The sequence below is a fragment of the Amaranthus tricolor genome, chromosome 7 (genome assembly GCF_026212465.1).
Source record: "Amaranthus tricolor cultivar Red isolate AtriRed21 chromosome 7, ASM2621246v1, whole genome shotgun sequence".
NCBI classification, from domain to species: Eukaryota; Viridiplantae; Streptophyta; class Magnoliopsida; order Caryophyllales; family Amaranthaceae; genus Amaranthus; species Amaranthus tricolor.
Window position 1 is genome coordinate 12440641 of NC_080053.1, and position 22999 is coordinate 12463639.

Sequence of the window (22999 nt, forward strand, 5' to 3'; positions counted from 1 at the left end):
CTTGTGTAAGGGAATGGTGATAGCTTGTGTAAGTGATGAACATTATGGATTGATGTAGAAAGGATTTTGGTTCATCAAATTTTTGTTCTAGTTTATACTAGTGAAATGTTTTAGATTAATGGGAAAGTATGATTAAGGTTTGATTATGAAAATATGATAGTTTACTTAGAAAATTTTGGTTAAAACTATACTTAAAGTTAATAAGAAAAATATAGTTAATTTTTAGGTATAAAATAATTAAATCAAAGTTGTAAGGTTAAAATGATAAGTAGTAAAGTTAGTTTAAGGAAACGAAATTGAAACGTAACGTTTTAATAAAACCGTATATATAATATTAAAATTTTACTTTTCGTAGTATAAAATAATAAAATAATATTTTAGTGCTTATAAAGAAATTTAAGAATATATATATATTTTTAAGTTTAATATTTGGAAGAAATTACAAAATCGGAATAAGGTTTAGGAGTTAAAGGTGATTTGAATTAGACAACCAAAGGATTAGGAATTCGAAACAAAATTTCGGAATAATTAATCGGAAGATTAAGATTAAGAAATTTGAGCCTGTTACATCTGCACTCTCTGTTTCAACCACTGCCCACACTATGGAAAAATGTTGTTATTGCCATCCTTAGCTACTGCAGTCAGCAATATTCCAGGATATGACCCTCTTAAATGTGCTCCATCAACCCCAATGATACGTTGACACCTAGCCACAAAACCCTCCTTACAAGCTTTTAAACAAATATACATCCTTTGAAATAAAGGAGGGGGAGACTCTATCCCAATACACTTCACTATTGTTGTACTACCTAGATTAAACTTTCTGATTGTTTCAGCATAATCCCAAACCCTACTATACTCTTCATTTGCATCCCCATAAATCATCCTCATGGCAATTTTTTTTGCGTTATAGCACTTGTGATATTTCACTTCACATCCACACTCCCTATTTACTCTTTTTATGAAAACATTTAAATCCCAACCCGGATTTTCTCTCCAATCTTCTAAATACTTCTCAGCCAAATACAAAGCAGTTACTTTGTTGTTTTCATATTGGTGTCCACAAGTATGCTCAGAGCTATAAGTTTTAATTTGAAAAGTCTCCTCTTCCCTCAATTTCACAGCATAAATCTTAAACGTACATTTATTTTTTTTGTGTACAAGAGCATTTTTTAAACTTTCCTTTCACTTTTTTACAACCACATTTATTAAAGCAATAAACACTCACCCTTTTACCACCATTGTGCAAATAATAGTAATTGTATTTCAATAGCATGGTGCCTTAAAGCCTTTCTAAACACATTATTAGAAGGAAATTTTAAGCCTAAAGAAAGGTTTACCTTACCCTTAAAGTCAACATCTGGGTTGAACACTGGATAATGCTTTTCCTTCTCGTCGCGTCATCAGATCCATCCAAGCTATTTAATTCAACATAAGACTCAACCAATTCATCATCAGTATCCTGGTAATTGTTCCTAGCTTCCTCATCCGCAAGCTCTCGATTCAATACATTTAGAACATCAGACTCAATTCTTGGAGCTCCTTCTTCTAATCTACTATCAATGTTCTCAACAAAAAGATCATCAACATTACCATCTTCATAATGTCCATCACTTAGCTCCACATCACTATCACTATCAACATCACTATCATTTTCTTCAACATTAGACTCAATCCTTAAAGCTCCTTATTTCTCATCCAAACATTTTTTTGGAAGAAATCACCTTCAATTTAGGCCTCTTATCCTTCTTATGTGGTCCATTAGTCCTAGAAACTCCACTTTCTAAGCCATTGTCCAACTCAACATTGACCGATTCTTTCTCTCCCAAGTCGGTCCCTCCATGTACTACATAAAGATTATACCATCCATCTTTTTTAGGAGACTTTAAAAATTAGTGATTTGACTATCATCAATTATCTCTTTCCTACCATTGAACAAACTACAATTAGTGTTTCTAAAAAAAATTCTACCAACATCTTGACATCCACAATCATTTTTAATCCAATCAACAATCTCAAAGTAAGCAATTTCATCAACATTGGTCACTAATTTTATCCCACCCCTTCATACATTGTACTTTGTTCTTTAGTAACAAAAAAACTCCCATGAAATATTCTAACATTAATATTCTTCATTATCCAACTTAATTAAAGTAAATCAAAAGTATGAGACAAATTAAAACTTACCTGAAGAAAGAAGATTAATGGAATAATAGGATGAAAAATTGTAGCAGCTTTGAGGAAGGAGTGTCGAAGCCCTACGTGTTTTGAAGGAGTGTCGAAGCTCTAATTGAATTGGGGAAAAGTAGCTTCGGTTTTTTGTTTTGCCAACCCAGGTTCCATACTGGCCTTACTAATGTTTTTAATTGTTTTTTTAAATTGGAAAATGTAACGGGATTATTAAAGTTTCGTTAACAGATACTCCTTCACAAACAAAACAAATTTTCTAGGTATTTTTTGACAAAAAAAAAAATGTTCTAGGTAGTTTTTCACCAAAGAGCTGTTTTTCTAGGTATTTTTCAACAATTTTTCCAAATGAAATTAGTGAAAGTTATATGGGGATCATAAATATTATCAAAATATTAAAATGATGATGAACAGGATTATTTTTGTCCAAAATTTGTAATATAAAATAAAACACCTCAAAATGACAAATGAAAACTTTATTAAGAAACAAACTAGTGAATTGCTGCCTCATTTCACTAAACAACAAGTTCAAGACTTTGTCCACCTAGTTGCTATGTGTCAAAGTCTTCTTTTGCACGAGTATTTTTCTTTAAATGACATTTGTTGGGGAATATTGGATAAGTGGTCATTTAAAGTTTTCTCAATAACTATATTTTCATTAATAGAGTGCTTTAATTCCTTTATAATACATTTATAATCTTTGCTTATGATTTATGATGGTTGAAATAAAGTTATTAAAATATGTCTATAAATTGTGTTGTTTCATTCATTTGGAAACATACATTTTTAATTCTATTCCCTCCTCTTTTATTCATTTGTGCAAGAGTGGTATTGACATGACACCTCAAGTAGTATGTACATATTGTTTTTGATGGGTGTATTACACTTAGAATAGTGGGAAAATAACTTTCTTAAAGCAACGACAAATTTGTGTCACACCATATCTTAATTTTCTTACCAAACAAACATATACTAAAGACGGATGCAAAAAGAGAAAATAAAAAAGAAAGTCAAGAGTAGTAGCTAGGGTGCAGGGGTTGGTTGGCTTAGTGAACATGTGATTACTATTTACTCACTGCCAATTCCCCAGACTCAGTAGGCCAAAGCAGCATTATACATAAATTCATGACCAAGCGTTGGGAATGAAAGTACCATTTAATTAAGTAAAAATGGGACAAGTTATTGACTTGTTTAATTAAGTAAAAATGTTTTTTTTTTTTTAATTTTTTTTAGCTATTTTGATAAGCAAACGTCTAAGAAGATATTTTGTAAAATTGAATGTTCACCATTGGTTAAATACTAGTTAAAAAGTGGCCGCATTAATAAGCCAAAAATCATTGACAATATCCAATTAATTTATTTCGTTTTGGCTTAAAAGACAAAAAAGTTATTCTCTTAGCTTATACTCCTTATTCTTTTTACTTATTAGATTTTGGCACATAAACTAATGCACGTTTTTAATTTCAAATATCTTTAAATGTATTTGAGTAAAAATTATAAAAAGTTCATAATAATAAAATTTTCAGTAAAACGAATTTAACAAGATCCCACATAACTATGTCGTAACTTGTAGATTAAGAACAAATCATATAATAAGAGTAATTGATGAATAGTGTTGAAAAATCAAATGGGACAAGTAAAGCGAGTAGGAGGGAGTATAACATATTTTGAAGACTTAATCATTTTAAACTTTTGTTTGAGTTAATTTCTTAACATAATATCAAAGCCATAAATATCAAAAAAATTCTCATTGCATCTACACTTCTAATCCAAAGGACTATTATATAAAATGACATATTAGAATATAAAATAAAAAGTATTTTGAGGTTTTAACCACTAATTTAATTTTTTTGTCATGATGACTCCTTTACAATTGAAGTTACGAAAGAATCCCTAAAACTGACACAACAGTAAGAATTAGTGTAGCGTTGTATAAATAAATACAAGTATTACGTTACGAACGAGCCACGAAGCATAGCATAAGAAATAGGAATAGGATAAACAAAATTTCATCATCCCGAAACCCTAAATGTTACAGATCGAAGAATGCAGCATCAATCAAGTATGTTAAAATTGGTTATAATAAGTGTGATTCTTGTATTGAATGTTCAGGCTAAAGATTCGATAAGTAGATGCGTGAAAAACATACCAAGTGTTAAACAAACAGAATTGGGGAAATCGAAGTTCAGAGTAGAAGTGAAGAACAACTGCGGTACGTGTCCGGTAATCGATGTTCATGTGAAATGTGGAAATTTCTCGCAATCATTGGTCGATCCAAAGCTGTTTAAGGTGTTGAAATATGATGATTGTGTGGTTAATTATGGTTTGCCATTGCTGCCTCTTCAGACTATCTCTTTCAATTATTCTCATCCGACTAAGTACGCTTTGTCTCCTTACACTTGGTTCTTCCAGTGCGAGTGATTTGTGTGCGTAAGGGCTTTGGTTTTCTTTATTTGTATGTCGTAATCCTATCTGATTAAATATTGACTGGAGTATTATTATCCTTAACTTCTTTGTAATCCTATCTTATCATTAATAATCAAATATATAATGAAGTATATCTTTTTCTTATTTTATTTATTCTATTATTATGTCTTTTGTTTTTGTACGATGATTTATAAATCGCTATTATTGATTAAGATTTTCCTTTTCTTAAAATAAAGACTTATGATTTATACTAATAGTAGTTCGGTTATTGGTATTAGATGGTAAGAATAATAATATAAGTTCAATGTAATTTATTACTAGAATTTTATTTACGAGATTTATGATTTCTAATTATTAATTTATTCACAAAATTCATATATGTTAATTATCACTTGAAAATGTGGTAGTATGAAGAATAAAAAGATATATTTGAGGGATAAGAGTTGTATTACTATGAAAACGACACAACACATTATACAAAAATTAAAAATAAAAATCATTTTTATTATCTCTATTTAATACAAAGACCAAAGAAACCCTCATATTAATTGAAGAACAAAACAAAACATTAGCATCAAAATCTTAATTTAAAAAAATTTGACAATTCCCAAAATTGTAATGATAAGAAAAGCAAGGAAATAACAAAATGGATATTCAATAAAAAGTGCAGACCCTACAAAGTAAGTAAAGAGTATAGAGAGGAAGCATGTTATTTCAAGCATCGGTCATTCAATTGAAGAGTAACACCAATAATGTTTTATGTTTCTACAGGAGGTAGCAAATTTTTTTTTTAAATAGATATTCTCATAATTTTTGGGTTTTATAATAAATTTATTTTTTAGTTTTATGATAAAAAAGCTTTGAAAATAACACAAATTGTTGTGAGAGATTTATTATTTATATGGGCTAAATAGGACAATTAATTCAAATATAAGAGAAAATAAGGACGCGAGTTTTTTATTTTAAAGTCGTCTTTTTAAGAAACGATCTCTCATGAGTATCTGTTAAAATAATTGATTGATTGAAACATTGATTATTCAGGATGTTGTTGTCAAGGAACCAACTCAACCAAAAGCTTAAGCTGATGGTTGAGGCCCCAAAATATGTTATATACTCTAACACGCCCCCTCACACGAGACCCCATTGGGCTAGAAGTGTGGATGCGCATAGGCGCTGAATATTCCATTTTAAATGAGGGGTGGTTGAGATTCGAACCCGTGACCTCTCACGTTGACTTCTGATACTATGTCAAAGAACTAACTCAACCAAAAGCTTAAGCTGATGGTTGAGGCCCCAAGATATGTTATATACTTTGGGATTGAGACTTAGGAGGTGGTTTTGGGTTTTAGGAAGTAGTTATTAATATGTAATCTTTTCGTTTTATTTTTCTAAAATAGCACTACTATATCTATATTTCAATTTTAAATAATACAAATTAACCTTTTAATACCGAGTATATAACTTTCCATTAATACCAAAATATATAACTTAAATTTTGCAAAATATATAATTCAATTTCAACGTCTTCATACTATTTTCTATAAATAAAAAAGCATTATTCAATTCATTTAAATTATTATAGAATATTCCAAATTCCAAATAGTATTCATAGGATGAAAGAAGTATGCATTGTTTGTAATTTTTGTGCATCTTTTGTTATTACTCCTTTGTCCATAATTAATAGTTGCGATATTCATGTTAGTAACAAGTTTGATGAAATGTAAGTTGGTTGTATTTTATTTTATTTTATTTTATTTTATTTTTTTACACGATGTAGGATTGCCGTCATCTTATGTAATGATATATTGCTTAAACCTCATGGCAAACATTTTACAATTTTCCTTGTTGCTAACATTCTTCTTTTGGGACATATCACCTTATTATGGCTCATGGTCCACACAGACATGAGACAACACAAGAAATTTTGAAAAAAATAAGACTTTTTAATAACTTTATTCAAAAAACAAGTTTTGTTTAAACTTTTATCCCAAAATAAGCGTCCTTACCTCTAAAGTCAGGTTTGGTGTATACTCGTTACTAACAGCGAATTAAAAAAAATGGTCAAAAAATTTAGTCAAAATTAAAGTCGTTGTTACTAATAGCGAACAGCAGCAAACCTGGTCAAACATTTGTTCGCTGTTAGTAACAGCGAACAAAGGCTTGACCTGGTTTGACCAGGTGTGCTGCTTTTCGCTGTTAGTAACAGCGAACAAATGTTTGACTTTCATTGACTTTTTTGTATAACTTAAACTAGCCGTTGTAAAATTGAAAAATAGCCGTTATGAAGTTGAAAATAGTCATTCTTATTATGTTATATAAATAGCTCCATCATTTCCCTACTTCATTGTATCCAAACTCCATCATTCTTGTTCTAGTAATCGATTTTGAAGGTAACATAAAGTATTATCTTAGTATTATTCTCAATTTATAAATGTTAATATTATTTTTGAATATTTACTTATATTACTATATTATATGTGTTCCGTAGATGTTACAGGAGCATTCTATTGAAGAGCTTTGTGATTGTGGTTATGAAGTTGAGATTAATACAGATTAGAGCGACATCGATCCTAACCGTGATTTTGTTGCTTGTCCTTTCTACTTGGTTGAAGGATTAAGTTGCATATACTTTAGATGGATTGCTCCGGAGGGTACCAAATGGCAGAGAGACTTAAGAATACGGCTTGAAAAAGAAAAACAAGATCTTAAAGATGAGGTATTTATTCTCAAGAGACAAATAGATGATATGACACATAGGAAAGAAGAGACTGAAAGGATTATGAGAAAGTTTAAGAAGCAATCTTAGTTAGCGACTGTGGTTTAACTTAACGAATGAACTATGTAATTTGATATGGATTCATTGAACATGAATGAAATTGCGTTGAATTTTTGAGAGCATTTTCCCTATTTGAATATGATTGCCTGTTTGATTTTGATTAAATTCATACTTAATTCTTGCCGGAATGATTCATCGCCGAAAATTCCAAGTAATTAACATCATTTCATTCATAATAAACATGTGATAATACGATAAACATATACACATCTACATATATATTACAAAATATACACAACAATCCACATGTTACAAATATTCAATATATACAAAACGTTACTAATGTTTAATATATAAAAATAGTATACTAATGCTAATCCTCCTCCTGTACCCTCTTTAACTGTGACGGTCTATAACGCCTCCTACGATAGTAAGTGGTGGTCGCATGACGCTCGAGTGAGGGAGGTGATTGATACTGGGATGATCCAGCACCCTGTGAGGATCCGGCACCATAGTCAGGGCACGTTAAGTCTACCTCCTTAAGATGAACGTCGGCATGATGAGGAGATGACCCCTGAGCGTCCATACTGGTGTTAGCCACAGCGACTTCTGGAATGAAGTGATGAAACTGTGTCCCTAGGAGTATGCCTTGGGCAATCTTCCGTACATGCTCCTCCTGGCTGGAGCTGATGACAGCTGCAATGCCCTGTGCTTGCATTTAATTTGGAGTTGATGAAATCTATAATATGTAAGTTCTATGAATAATAATTAACATGAAAGAATACTTACAAACTGTGTCATTGTCGGTGCTGCGGGAGCGTACTGGGCGGCTGCGATGATATCTCGTGGTGTCATCCATCGACGAGTGATGGAGAGGAACCACGACATGTAATCCGCCGAAGTAGGTGCGCCTGCAGCATCGATGGCAAAGCAAAGGTAAGAGGGAAGATTCCCTTGTTCCATCTTGAGCAATCGCAGTTAATAATGTATCGCGGTACTTACCATACAAGTGTGTTCCATCAATGGCAATAAGGGGTTTGCAATACTTGAACCCCTCAATACTAGGTTTAAAAGCCTAGAACACACGTTGGAAATTCTAATACTAGGAAGGACGTATGCACCAACATCATTATCTTCCTTAAAGAACCACTCAACTACAGTCCCGGAGTTAGAAACTTGCATTGCTTTTAAGAAGCGTGGAAGGAGAGGATAAGAGTCTTCCCATGTCCCATAGATGGAGAGAAGGACTTGCTGTTTAGCACATCATGCTCGCTTATAGGTCACTTCGGCACCAAATTGGTCTTTCACCATTTGTCGCACCATAGAGACTTTAATTGATGGGTCTTCAGCAACACAATTTCTAATAACATTGTTAATCACGAAAGATGTCAAATGAATGTGTCCAGCTAACACATATTCAGTACTTAATACACAATCCCCGTGCTTGCCTTTATATGTAACAATTTCCCATGTAGATGAATAGGTTTTCTTCCTAACCCTTAGCCTCCAAGAACACCCCCTCTTACACTTCAAGGTAAGCACAGTTTGATTTGAAGTCTTAGTTTGGCACTCAACGTTCCTACGAATATGATACAATCTAACAGCGTCCAACAAGGCATCCTTGTTATCAAACATCATACCCTTTTGAAAGTCTTCTTCATCGGTGTAGGTTGTATCACATGCCCAAGACCTCCAAGAGTTGTCCTCAACGTGTTCATCTAGAGGGGGAACTAGTGCATAAGGTGTAGGAGCAACGATTGTTGGAATGTTGCCTAAGGTCATGAGCCTTCTCATCAACACCCACATCGTCCTCAGAAGGAGCTTCTACGATTTCATTACTCTCACTATTAACATCATCCCAAGGCTCATTTGTATCTTCTAAGTTAATCATATCATCATTTGAAAGTTGAAGTTCAAGTTGATTGGTTTCATTTGAAGGAGAAGAAGACGATGGCAAAATGGGATTTTGGGTTTCATGGTAGAGAAAGGCGTAGGAGGAGCAGAAGAAGTTACATTCAAGACTGCATTTGTTGCTACAACATTGACATTTTGATTCTCTAAGGGTACCTCTTCTACGTATAAATCCAACGAAGGAATAGAGGAAGACCTTGAATACTCTCACATTGCATCTATAGCCTCCTCATCCTCAACAAGAAGAGCTAACAATTCTCCACTCATATTGTATTTAAAACTTATATTAACAGTACTTCTTGTAGTGTCAATCTCAATCTTAGAGCATATAAGATGTTTAAATTCATTCAAATCCATGTTTGAGTTGCATGCAAACAGTTTACGTCTTCCCCCAACAAATTTAACATTGCTACTACTTGATTGAATTGAACCATTCCAAAAACATACAACAGTCACACGAAATGAAGCCATTTCTACAACAATACGTACAAAATCAACATCACCATCAATTTCATAAGAAAGCAAGTACATTGTTGAACAACCCTCACAACTAGAGTTCACAACATTTAAAAACAAGGAACATTGATTATTGACTGCATAAGTATATATATAATTTACAAAATTAGGGTTTGCATTCAAACATTCTCTACATTAAATTCAAACATTTTCTACATTAAATTCATGAACAAACAACCTCATTATGAAAATCATAACAAATAACAAGTACATTTGACATATTTATAGAGTTTAAGTATAAATGATAACTATAAATGACATACTTTTTAAAAACAAAAAGAACTAAAAAATTTATAATAAAAAGGTATCTTAATAAGCTGTAGATCACTAAAAAGTAGTAATTTGCAAGTTTATAAACCTGCATTTATGTGAAAGTTGATGAAGAAATATAAAACCTAAATTTTCGAAAAAAGAAAAAAAATTATTACGTGAAGTGAATGTAGGAACATGACAGAACTAATTAGTAGTAAGAACTCGGAATTTGATGAGATAAATTGAAGGATTGAAGTTGATTTTAATGGCGAAAATAAGAGGGAGAGTTTCATGGGTTAGGGCTCTGAAACGAAGTTGGGTGAAATGAGGAAGAAGGAGAATTGCTGATATTTAGGGACACTTAATGTCGCTGTTACTAACAGCAACTTTAAACTTGACTAAATTTTTTGACCATTTCTTTTTATTCGCTGTCAGTAACAGCGAATATACACCAACCCTAGCTTTGGAGGCAAGGACGCTTATTTTGAAATAAAAGTTTGAACGAAGCTTGTTTTTGATTAAAGTTATTAAAAAGTCTTATTTTTTTCAAATTTTCACAACACAACTTACCCAACCATACCTGACCAGACTTTATGGTCATCTATGTTGCTACTAATATTACCTGACAAGCTTAGAAATTTTAAAATAAATAAGATTATTTATCAAAAAAAACACATAATAAGACACGAATGAACTTATTTCCATTTATAAGCGCCTCCACCCCAGAGTTTAGGTTTTGTTCAGTTCGCAGTTAGTAACTACAAACAAAGAGACTGGTCAAAAAAGTCAAAAGCTCTGTTTCGACTTACTAACTGCGAACAGAAGAGACCTGGTCAAATAGGGTCAACCCTCTGTTCGCAGTTACAGAGGGTTGACCGTATTTGACCAGGTCTCCTCTGTTCCCAGTTAGTAAGTGGGAACAGGGCTTTTGGTAAAAAAAAAAATCAACAGCCTGTTCGCACTTACTAACTGCGAACAACCACTTTAATTTTTTTTGGATCACAACACTTGTTCGCAGTTAATAAGTGCGCACAGCCCCCTATCCTCAAGTTTGGAATTAGACGCTTATAAATGGAAATAAATTCATATGTGTCTTATTGTGTGCTTTTTTTTAATAAATAATTAATCTTATCTATTTCAAATTTTTACAAGCTCATGGAGTATTTTGGGTTCCATCCCAACATTACACTAACAATCCATTTGATTATTAATTCTGAATGATTGTAATAAAAATGATTTGTAGTATAAATTTTCAAGGAATGTATTATGTCATTCCAATGTTAATGAAAATGTGATCATAAAAAAGTTTTTTTTTTCACAAATTTCCATTACCAACTAATACCATTTTTTAAAATATTAATACATTAAAATGAATTTTGTGAAGAAAATAAGATAATTGATATTTGATAAGAATAACCATAAAACATGTCAAGAGATTTTCCAAAATTACACTGGCATTTCATTATCATTCTAATCATTTATCACGACAACCAAACAGGTCGCTAGAGGTATTAGAAAAACTATGCTTGCTGCAAGAAACACAGGAATTATGTTTGCTGCACATCAAGGCAGCTATTCTACAGCATGATTTGAGGATTAAAAAAACTGGTTAGAGACTACAATTTGCACTCTTGGTGCAAATTTAATTAGGATACATAAGAATGTAGTTATATTTACAAGGGATTCTCATCTCAACTGAAACTTCTTTGAATTCCTATATCTGTAACCTGTGTACACTTCTCTACGACGGTTACCCATGTTACGTTATGCGATTATATGCATTTTTGGCTATAGAGTCGGCTTCTGTTCAACTTAGCGAAAACATAAAACAGAAAGCTATACATAACCCGAGTAAACCCATTTGAATATTTACAGTAGAAGCAAAAGAAATAAAATGAGGACCTACTAGATGAACCGTTCCTGTCTGCTCATCCTTTACCTGAATGCTCGATGAGCCTGCAAAATGCCAAACATTAGATTTCAAGCGAAAATTTTTCCCAATCTTCATCAATTTAGCAAGATCAAAGCATAGTGATCTAGTATGTTTATGTTGAACATTTGAAGGTCAATGATACAGTCAAAAAGAAACCAGTGTTGACATAATCATATTTAAGTTTTCCACGGGCTCTATGTCTGTGGATGGTGTCATATGATTTACTAATCTTCTCGCGGATTGCAAATTGAAAAATACGAATTACAGTCGAGTGGGCTACTTTTGGGTCATTTTGACCGAATCGCAAATTTAAAAAACGAAATCAGCTGTGACTTATGTTAAACTGCTGTTGACCAACAAATCACGTGAGTACCTCAGCGGCCTGTTTGGTTAACGTATTAATTGGTGGTAATGGGTATGATTTGTAGTGTAACTTTTCATGATATGTGTCATGTTATTCTCAAGGTAATGAAAGTTGGCCATAAAAAAAATTTTGTTCACAATTTTCTATTACCACCAAATAACACATGTTCCAATGGTAAAACATTGGAATGAAATTTGTGAAGAAAATGAGATTATTGAGGAGAATAAGCATGACCATTAAATTTATCAAGAGATATTTCTACCAAAATTACACTAGCTTTTCATTATAGTTCCCATCATTTAGTACCGAACACCAAAAGGGCAGTAGGAGTACGAATAACATAACCCTGATGCAAGAAAAGCATTACATGACCCATTAGTCGAGGATCGTAAAAATACCACTTGCATGTGAATCCATATTCATCAAGTTAAAACTGTAGAAGTCCATCCAAGTTGAATGAAGGCTAAAAGGTTGCTTTCTTTATCAAATTTATAGGGCCGATTTTAGAAATCGTGTTGGCAGTTCAATTTAATTATTAGTTATGTGTAAAACAGCAATCCCCATCCAAAATGTTTAATGCTAAATCATGTGAAGCATTGAACTTCGGAAACAACAAATATCAACATGTTGCCTTACTGGGGGAAAAGCCGGGACACACGTACACAAAAAAGGTTATGCTTGGATAAGGGATTGGCTAGCTAGCACCACACATTCATAATGTACATCAACATTTTAGGGAGAAAATGAATCATGTATCACCAGGTCCACAGTCCACACTACAAGGGTCGTGGAGGAAGTGGAACCATGGCGGCGACTTTGATTACGATTAGATCAATCAGTTGCGTTCATAATGTACATTCACACTATAGTTGTGTGCAATCTCAAAAATAAATCTAGAAAATAATCAAAATGGTATCATACTCACAGTTATAATCCGTCCAACCAATCACCATGTTTTCCAGGTCATATACGACGAGTTTGTTTGAAAGAACTAGATCTGCCAAGGAAAGAGGGAATAATGAATCATGTATCAAAGCGTTGATAATGAAATATAAGTAGATTATAGAATCAACTCGAGGCACAAACAAACAAACCATTATACTATGATATATATTTATTCTAGACCCATGGAAATATTTTTTTCCTTCTCTCAGGACTTTATTTTCCATGGCATTTCACATTGCCAGTTACGACAAAATCTTACAGAATTGGAAGACCCTAAATAAATTAAATCCCCACTATTTGACAGTTTGAGTGTTCATAGAACAGGAAATCTGTACTAAATGTAGAAATAGGAAGTGTGAAAATCATTACCTACAGACATCTCCGGAACAAATTCAGTTTGGTACAATAAAATATGAAGATTTCGCTCAGAAATGAAGGTGGAAAATTCGAGTCTAGATTTTTGGTTAAGGTCCTACATTTTTTCCTCTATTCTCATCCACAAATTTATTTTCTATAATCTCATCCACATATTTGTTCCATCCAGTTGCTTTTGTCTCATTCTCCTAATCTATACAGTTATTCTTATATATGCAAATGAAATAACTGATTTTTACGGATAGAAAGTATTTCTCAAAGATCCATACTCATTTATACATATCAAAACTGAATGTGCAATCGCACCGTATAAATTGACGAATGGTTTTTTGAAAGTTATATATAGTAGCATCTACTGAAGTCCGCTCTAAAAATGTAACGGCATTTTTTTATTTGAGACGAAACGTAAAAAAAAAGGGTAGTATAAACTTCCAAGGGGGAGGGGTAACAAGAAGAGTATTTGTCTGTACCTCCTAAAAGAGTGAGATTCTTCTTGTCCCTGGATAGTGTCCCACTATTTTGCCAACCAACACACCATAAATCATCCTACAAATTTTGAAGGTTAGAAAGCTACCGATTATGATGAGAATAAAACTTAGCAATACTAAATATGATATGTTACATACAAAAATTATGATAAACACAGCCCCACTTTAATTGATCCAATGCAGAATGACATAAGTTTTTCTTTTAAGTGAATATTAGAGAAAAAAAAAATGCGGAAAGAAATAAATCAGTGGGTAACTGACTAAAAGCAATCTTATTCAGAGCGCTATAAGTGAATTGCTGCATATAGCAGGAGCAAAGATGGAATACGTCTGGTAATGTTCATACAGTATTCAAAATATTTATACAAAGTTCACCCCTGTTATATGCCACTGGTCACTAATAGGCTAATAACGCCATGTATAAACGATTGCTCTACTGTAGGGAATAACTACAGTAAAAAAGCATGCAAAATTTGGTATCTCGCAATTATTGAGAGAGTACCTGAAAATTTTAATTAATCAAGCTGAGAATTACAATTTCAGTTCTACTATTGACTTTTAATCACACATTGATAACAGTAGCCTGGCTGAATCAAACCTATGATTTCTTACGATCACAGAGAAGAAAAGCGCATGGTATTATAATTTCTTTGGCAGCGCATATAATTGAAAATTTTTGTCCACTGTAACAAGGAAATGTCAAATCTTCGAAATTGTTGAACCAAATATATCAGCCAGGAACAGTTGAGGAAAGCGAACGAAACAGTAGAAAAATGTTGGCAAAAATAGGCCGGAAAAAGATAAATTAGAGAGTCCTAGTAGACGCAATCTTGCTCCAAAAGAACCTCAACACACAAACAGTAGCTGACAATCTAATGCTGCTGGCCTTTCACATCCCAATGGAAAATAATCCAACATTTTAGTTGGAGGTCCCATCAGAAATCTTCAATTGGACGGAACACACCAAACATTTACACAAATTCAGATAGATACCGGGCTAAACTTGCATTTCAATTCATCTCTTCATGAAAACAAGTTCCAAGAACTTACTACGGTACCAACTATGTTAATCACTCAGGTACACATGTTGACATGCGTACATGATGAAGTATCAAACTCTGCCATCTTAAAGTTTTAAGCGTCCAACCCAAAATGAAATATCCAAATATCCATCCGTAGGTGGATAATTGAGTATTGACATGACACATGCGTAGTTGAAGTGAAATAATTAGTCGTAATACCACACATTACCATAAAGATAACATCCGATTTCCATAGTACTATACAAGAAGAGACGGGCGTAGCCGCGTAGGACTAGTGTGTGTACTCTCGGCTTATGTGTTACATTAGTGTGTGAACAACTAGTTGTTTTCTTTTGGCGGGCCATATGACTTTATTTTTTGATTTTTTTTTCTTTTTTCCTTAAGAATCTTATAAAGAAATTATTTTAGCGGGGACATGGCACCCCCATGCCACTTTGTAGGTCCGCCTTTGTATATATTAGAAAACGTAAGACTAAATAATTGATTTAAAATATTCAAACAAACGATAGCAAATACAGGAAGTAATAATTTACATATGTCAAGCCAGAAACCAGATAATAAAAAACAACCGCCAAAAGATCAATATCATGGAATATTAATGAACAGTGTAACAGTTACTCACAACAGGAAAAAAGTATTCATCAGCGTACACCGTCATAGAAAGCCCACTGCTAAAATAAAAGGTCACAGGTGGAAATCCATCATCAATACTGAAAAAAGCGAGACAACAAAGGACATCAGTGAACCATTAACGTAACTGATTAATAAAATAGCATTAAAATAAAAGCCCTCTGACTCAAACCCCAACTCCTCCACAAAAAGAAAAAACAAACAGAAAGACATTCTAGTATATTATTCTTTTGCAATAACTCCCTAATATCATGGTTACTTTTTCTGGTCAAATTAATTGAGCCATATAAAAAACAAGTGATATGGCCATAATATGAATGTCTATAGCAATATAACCATGTTGCTAAAGTCTAGAGTCCAAAGAGACTCATAAATTCGACGTATCTGAAAATGAAGATTAGTCAATACTCCCATTAGGTTGATACCCCCCATAAATACCTGAACAACTTATAAAAAAGAACAATTTGATATATTTAAAAAGGAAATTAAATGAATCATCGCATGGGTACTGTCTAGTTTCCATCAAGTCAAAATGCTTCTAACTGACATCATTTCATCAACATGATTTGATATTCCCCATAGACAAAACCCCCATTCGCAAAACAATAAATGATCAGCAACGAGGAAATGTACCTTTCCGTATACTTAAAGCAGGTGTATTGGTCTTGAACAGTAACCAACTTCAAGTTAGGTTGCCTCGAAAGTATCTGTTGAAGTATTATCAAATGTAAGCGCATAAAACTGCAAGATGTAGTATATATTTGAAGGAGTAAGCAGATAAACACCTGAATAACTAGTGGCTCATAAACAACTTCGGGAAGATATGCAAGGGTCGTACCAATATCAATTATGGCTCCTTTCTTGCCTCCTAACTCGTATAAATTTGATGAAAGGTTCAAAGAATAATTTCCAACTTTAACCCCAGTCATGTTCACATTATAATGAGGCCTAAAATGTAATAAGAAATAATTAGTGATTAATAGAAGTGAAGATTGAGAAAATAAGGTGAAAAGGTATCAAAGTCCACTATGACTCATCACCTCCCCCATCCTTTATATTCTCTCCTTCCTCCCACAAAAAATAGAAAAGAAAAAAAAAACAGAGAATACATGCAGTCATGCATTTGAATTATGAACACAAATATATACCCATTAAAAGCCAATCTTCTCTACCCCCACCACTTCCTCAACCTCACCCCCACCCTTCAAAATAATCCCCCACACAAAAATATACACACAAATATAACCCCAGTCATGAGCATTCAATCTTAATAAGCTTCAAGTAACTAAAAGTACATTTTAAGTAATTAATAAGGAATTTTTTTCCAAATATCTTGTGTGCACATCTTAATTACTGGAACTTGCTGAGGTCAATTAGAAACAAATATAACAAAGATAAAGTTGTGTACATTCGATCCTCGAAACTAATTTTGCCTAAGTGAGAGTCACTAAATGCATTGGGGTAATGGAATGCTATATAAGGGATTTTTCTCACTTGGATGGAACTTTGAAGCTTTAAATCTTGGTAAATAACCTAAGGATGGAAGTTTAAAGCTTTAAACCTTGGTAATTAGGTGCAAAAAAAAAAAACTTAAAACACCACATGGTCAATAGAAATTGTAACCAATGCGATGAAAAGAACTAAACCTCATAAATGAAACTAAGATTTGATTCAAAAGGTAAAGACAATTGAAACAAGTGTGAGATAGCCTTAGCAGTGGCATACAAGTTAAAACAGAGTTTTTCAATTAAACTCTTTTGAAGATACTTTGAACAACAAAGAACACAAGCTCTTGAAAACAAAAACTTCAAGCAATGTATTTCTAAGTTGTAGGTAGATAAGTGCGCAGCACACTGAACAAGGTTAGGAAGCAAGTGGCTAACGCACACACAATCATGCCATCACGAATGTGATTCTTGAGCTGTCTCAACAACGCCAGCTATTACTGAAAATCCTTATGTAGCTTAGATTCTCCTATCACTATTTTTTACTTTTGCTAGAAAGTTACAAAATTTAGGGAATCAAACACGCACACAGACTAAGCTAGAGCTAACACACTAAATAAAAAGCAATTATATTGAAAGAACAAATCCAAAACAATCGGAATTATTGATTGGATCAAATAAACATCAACTTGAAGTACAAAGAGGCAAATTATGAATCAAATGGGATTCACACACTCCGGTATGAAAACCACCAAAATTTAAAACAATTGAACTCACACAATTGAGCAGAAATTACAACATAAAGTTCTTTATATTTATATAGCTAACATAAGTCCCAGAATATTCCAAGAATAATAATAAATCATTGATTCTGATAAATTTAAGAGTTCTATAACCCATGAAACAACTAAGTGCACTACTATTGTCAAAATAAAAGTTGAAAAACAGAGATATATTAACTAATTTAACTTATTGCAACCATACCACACTACCACCATTACTTTCCAATAAAAAAATGGATAATGACAAAAGATAATGATACATTATTAGAATACACATCAATAAGAACATTGATCCCAAAATGTTCATGCAAGAGAAATATTTTTGACTACGAATTATACATACTGATAGAAGTTATCTCTCGTGATTTCCCATGAATTTATTATGATATTATCTCATGATGAGTTAGGAGTGTAGTAGAATGCAGTAAGTCTAATTTTGCTTGAGGTGTGCAATGAAAAGTAAATCAATAGAGCAATCCATCATGGCTAAGTTTAGGGTTTATTGAGTCTAGCTGAAGGAGCTAAAGAGTTCCATAAAGTTGAAAAGTCTTAAGTTGTTTCAGATCTAAAGAACTGAGGGTTAAATGAGTCTTTTCTAGGGCCTTTATTTACTTATCAATTGTTCCAATTTGCTTCTCTTACTTTGATTAGGAAAATTTATTAATTTAACTTAAATAATGTAGGTTACATGTAGCAGTGACTCCACGATTCAAAATGTTCCAATTACCATAAATGGTTAATTCAGAAGGGGAACAAGCCACATGAAAATCATAAATTGGAGGGGAAATGCAAAACCATAAGTAGAACTCGAAACTAATCAGCAGTGGAGGCAAAATTATGACTCCAGACATACACGAGAAATATTTGAGAACAATGAGGATATGTAAAGATATTCAAACTAAAGGGGCATTTAGTTGCGGAGAATCAAGAAAGGGAACTCAAGCTCTCAGCCTCTTCACTTTGGTTAAATTTTTCTGAAATCACTTCCCACAATTTCCACCGTAGTTCCCTGAAATTCCTTTATATCAAAACCCAATCCCACTTGACAATTCCCCTGAAGTCCTCATAGCCTTGACTAACTTTGAGTTCCATATACCTAATCTAACCATCCCAACCCTCACACGCCTTTCCACTGCCCTTGCAATCCCTTTGCAACTTAACTTTAACCCCTTACAACCCTCGTAAGTCTAAGTTGCAACCAGTGTGACCCACACCACCCCATACTCTTACGAACTACACTAAAGCTACTCTACAGAGTTCACACCTTTTGACCTTCTCAACCGCAACTGATCATCATCATCATCATCATCATCATACCCAATATCTCGCCCGAAAGCAGGGTCTAGGTGAGGGAAGGTGACAAGCAATCCATAGCCGAACTCCCTTCACAATGTCAAACAGAAGAACGAAGAACATGGTGAAGCACTAGATTCTCTCGTCTCATTATATCAAGTGCCAAAGCCTTGATCCAAACAAGTATGCATATTGAACATTGTTACACAAGTGCAAGGGACATAGATATTAGCTGATTAAATTTGTTTGAGGATATCTATTGTACTTGGAGAAGAAGTTAGTAAAATTTATGTTGCTATATTTTATTTTCCTTTTCTAGTTGAGCATGAACTAAACTTATTCTCATCATGGCATGAAATACCAATATAAATACAAAGAATAAAGTTATAAATTTCAAATACAAGAACCATCAAGTGACTCCCACCTAAGCTTCCACACTCTCAATCTTTAGAACGATAAATCTTTGTTTCAGATACATTTAAATTAAAATTCAAGTAGGAAAATATTCTTGTCTTCTATTCGTTAAAGATCTTAAATGTAAGAAGTTTACTGAAACAAGCAAGACCCCACCAATATACGAATCCAACCTAGATTAAGTGTGAATTAATAGGATGACTAAAGCCTTTCCAATCATTCTACAAAATCCCTTGATTGAGTGTCAGGTGAAAGAAACCACACTATGAAAACTTAAAGAGAGCAAAAGATTCCACATAGAGTTTAACAATTCCATAAAATATTGGAACAGTGAGGAACCACAGATATTAAGAAAATGTAATGAACATGAAAATCACATAGATAGAATAAAAATATAAGCAAGTTTGACACAGTCATAAGGGTAACACATAAAATTCATATGAGGTCATGCTAGCAATAGTAGGAACATACTCATTTTGTATCAATGGGGTTGTGTTAACCTTTGGCTGCACAATTGTTCCAATTGCAAAGATGCCTCCACCATTACCACCATCTAGGCAGTGAGCAAACATCTTTTTGACTTGTCCTGATGAAGCTAGTTGTGAGATTACAGATGAATTTGACTTCCCAAATCCAAGAATACCATCAAGAGCTTCATCGGGATTTAATGAACCTCCATCCATATACTGTCCAGCACTACACCTGTAGAGATGAATCATAAATTCTCTTACGTATTACTTATTAAATAGAAAATGCAGGATTTCTTACTTATAACTTACTAAACGCAAACTCATATCTGATCACAAAAGTAAATATAATAATCTCCAAGATCATGATGTATATTAAATAGCTCATAATCTTACTCATATAAGAATTTTTTAAAGTTCCATTAAGATAGCAATATTCATTATAATTCAATTAAAAATAGGTAGCACAGTGAAAGTCATTAAAAGAAGGCCTGTAAGTTAGTACTTCCAATCTTTTAAAAAGCATTTCAATTTCCATTAGCAAAGCACCATTTGCATTTATGCAACCCTTTAACTGGAGAAAAACCTTCGCTCTCGTCAAAGTATAGTCAAGAACTATATCCATATTCCACTGCAATACACAGCTGAGTCAGAAAAGAGTGTTAATTTGGGAAAGACAAAAGACTATTTAAAAAGCACTTCACCGGATACTAAACATAATTAAAAATAAGTATTAAGCCATATGATAATGTCCTAGCCTCTCAAATTCTCCGAACTTAATAAATTAATCCACTAGCAGCATTTTCTACAGATTTCATATAAGCCAGAGCAAGATTTTCTTGCTTAATCACTAAAAAGGATTGTATTTCCAAGTCATGATGTGCTTGAACAATCCTTCTTGTTGACCACTATGAAAACTTAGATAAATTGCGTAATTCTTCTACTCCCTCCATCCCAATTAGTTGGCACACAAGGGTGTGGGGTCATTTTCTTGGTATAAGTGTTGAGAGGGAGCAAGATAAATACCAACATTTGGTATGCAAAAAAGCAGGGTGGAATATAGTGCAGAAGTTGAATCCAGAAACTAAAATAAACAGACTGAATTCTTGGGGTTCGGAGAACTAAGAGAATAGTTAGGGTTGGGTAGAGAATACCTAATAACAATGGTACTGTAGCAAATAAATGGGACACTCTAGAAAGGATTGTGTGGCAGCTAAATTGGGACACCCGAGAAAGGATTATTTAGCAACTAAATAGAGCCCGAGGGAGTACCATCTAACACATCCAAATGTAACAGTTTTGAAAGCTATTAAGAAACAACTTTAGTCGTTTATTCAAATTCAATCAATTTTCACGCAGCAAAAAGAGACGCTCTAATGGTATATTTTCCGCAAAGTAAAATTTGGATATCTACCTACAGCAAGATATAGATTTACAACTCACCCAAAACTAATAGTACCGTTCGCGGTTGTTGTCTGAAGATCACCGGAAACTTGATCATAGTGCACGACATCTTCCACGAAATATCCAGTACTAGAGCTCCCATCCCCATAAAACTCGGCAAATGAACATGATTCATTGGCCTTGCATACTTGAAATGGACCACCATTTACTTCCAAACAGAAAGATTCATCACAAGACACCTTTTGAGCTGTTAAAGAGTCCTTGGGATCATAAAGCGTGAGTTCTATCTGTCAGGAAAAACCAAATCATAAAGAAACAATAAATTAGTGTGCTCATATTATAATATCATATGCATATACTTTAAAAAACCTAGTTTGACAAGGAACTGTATCATTCTAGAATGAACATTTGTCCTTGTATTGTTATCCACAGTTTCATTTCACCACAGCTTTCCTGAGATATTGTGTCTCAAAGTCTATAAGTAAATGTTTCATAGTAGAAAATGCTTGGAATTTTTGCCATAAAAATAAGTATTGTAGGACATGTAAAAGACGCTTGAGGCTATAACCAGCCCCTCTTGTTTTCATCCACTTTTCCCTTCTCTTTTTTAATTGAAGCATAAAGCAGACACAAGTTTATGGTGAAGAAAGTTTCATTTTACAGCAATAGTATTATATAGCAGTCATTAGAGCTTTTCTGTATAAACATGGAAAAGACAATTGAATTAAACAAAGAATCAGGACAAACACATTATTCGTCCACCAAGATATACAAATCAGAAATTACACGTACATAAAATGGCTTATTACAAACCCATAATAAACCCACCCCACAGCAAAACAGGAAATTTACTTCAGGAAAATTTTTGCTCAACAGATTTTATATCTGCCCAATGTCAACAACTCAGAAAAATCTATGTCCACTAAACTGCATCTTAGCTGGATAATTTAGCTTCTATTATAAATTGCTAAGAAATGGATTCTTTCAACTAGAGTATGGTACTTTTCCTTCAAATAAACAAATACTCTTCTTTTCCATCAAGATATGAACAGACAGCAACAAACTTTACTTTCATGAACAAAAGGACCCAAACAATTCATGTTCCAATGCATAGGAAATCAAACTCAAACTCCGATAAACAATAACTAAAAAAATAACGTACAGTATTCAACTAGAACTTTAAAAAGACGAGATCCTTACTCCATGATAACCTCTTTTAGGACACTCATCGCATTCAATGCAATTAACCCACGTGATATCACTCCCCGTGTCCACTTGCATATAAAAGCTCTTTGGAGGCGTCCCAATACCCATTTTTGCATAGTATAGACTGAAAAACAATGAGGA

The 22999-nt window shown here is 33.2% G+C and overlaps 3 protein-coding genes across 3 annotated transcripts in view; 1 reads left to right on the forward strand and 2 right to left on the reverse strand.

The window, feature by feature from the left end:
- Positions 1-600: 600 nt before the first annotated feature.
- LOC130818502 (uncharacterized) lies at positions 601-2040 on the reverse strand. The gene is made up of 4 exons (XM_057684674.1): positions 1972-2040; positions 1705-1883; positions 1346-1646; positions 601-1131 (listed from the first exon to the last, which is right to left on the reverse strand). Exons 1-4 carry the CDS (start codon positions 2038-2040, stop codon positions 601-603), a joined length of 1080 nt encoding a protein of 359 aa, XP_057540657.1.
- Positions 2041-4071: 2031 nt separating this feature from the next.
- LOC130818763 (uncharacterized protein At1g05835) lies at positions 4072-4758 on the forward strand. The gene has a single exon (XM_057684962.1). It carries the CDS (start codon positions 4234-4236, stop codon positions 4606-4608), a length of 375 nt encoding a protein of 124 aa, XP_057540945.1. The 5' UTR covers positions 4072-4233; the 3' UTR covers positions 4609-4758.
- Positions 4759-11161: 6403 nt separating this feature from the next.
- The window catches only part of LOC130818764 (aspartic proteinase 36), a 13812-nt gene continuing 1974 nt past the window's right edge, over positions 11162-22999 (reverse strand). Inside the window, exons 2-10 of the mRNA XM_057684963.1 lie at positions 22853-22982; positions 21692-21939; positions 20253-20483; positions 16633-16795; positions 16481-16554; positions 15840-15927; positions 14157-14232; positions 13292-13363; positions 11162-12025 (exon numbers count right to left, since the gene is read on the reverse strand). Coding sequence (XP_057540946.1) covers positions 11877-12025; positions 13292-13363; positions 14157-14232; positions 15840-15927; positions 16481-16554; positions 16633-16795; positions 20253-20483; positions 21692-21939; positions 22853-22982 — 1231 coding nt within the window. The 3' untranslated portion in view covers positions 11162-11876. The remainder of the gene's footprint in view (positions 12026-13291; positions 13364-14156; positions 14233-15839; positions 15928-16480; positions 16555-16632; positions 16796-20252; positions 20484-21691; positions 21940-22852; positions 22983-22999) is intronic.

Excerpts from the sequence above, each read along its gene's own strand:
- LOC130818502 (XM_057684674.1), bottom strand. The coding sequence starts at position 2,040 with ATGTTGATGAAATTGCTTACTTTGAGATTGTTGATTGGATTAAAAATG. Across the intron at positions 1,884-1,971 it reads TTGTGGATGTCAAGATGTTG|TCTCCTAAAAAAGATGGATG; the intron begins GTAGAATTTTTT and ends TAATTTTTAAAG. Across the intron at positions 1,647-1,704 it reads GTGATTTCTTCCAAAAAAAT|TGATGTTGATAGTGATAGTG; the intron begins GTTTGGATGAGA and ends AGAAAATGATAG.
- LOC130818763 (XM_057684962.1), top strand. The coding sequence starts at position 4,234 with ATGCAGCATCAATCAAGTATGTTAAAATTGGTTATAATAAGTGTGATT.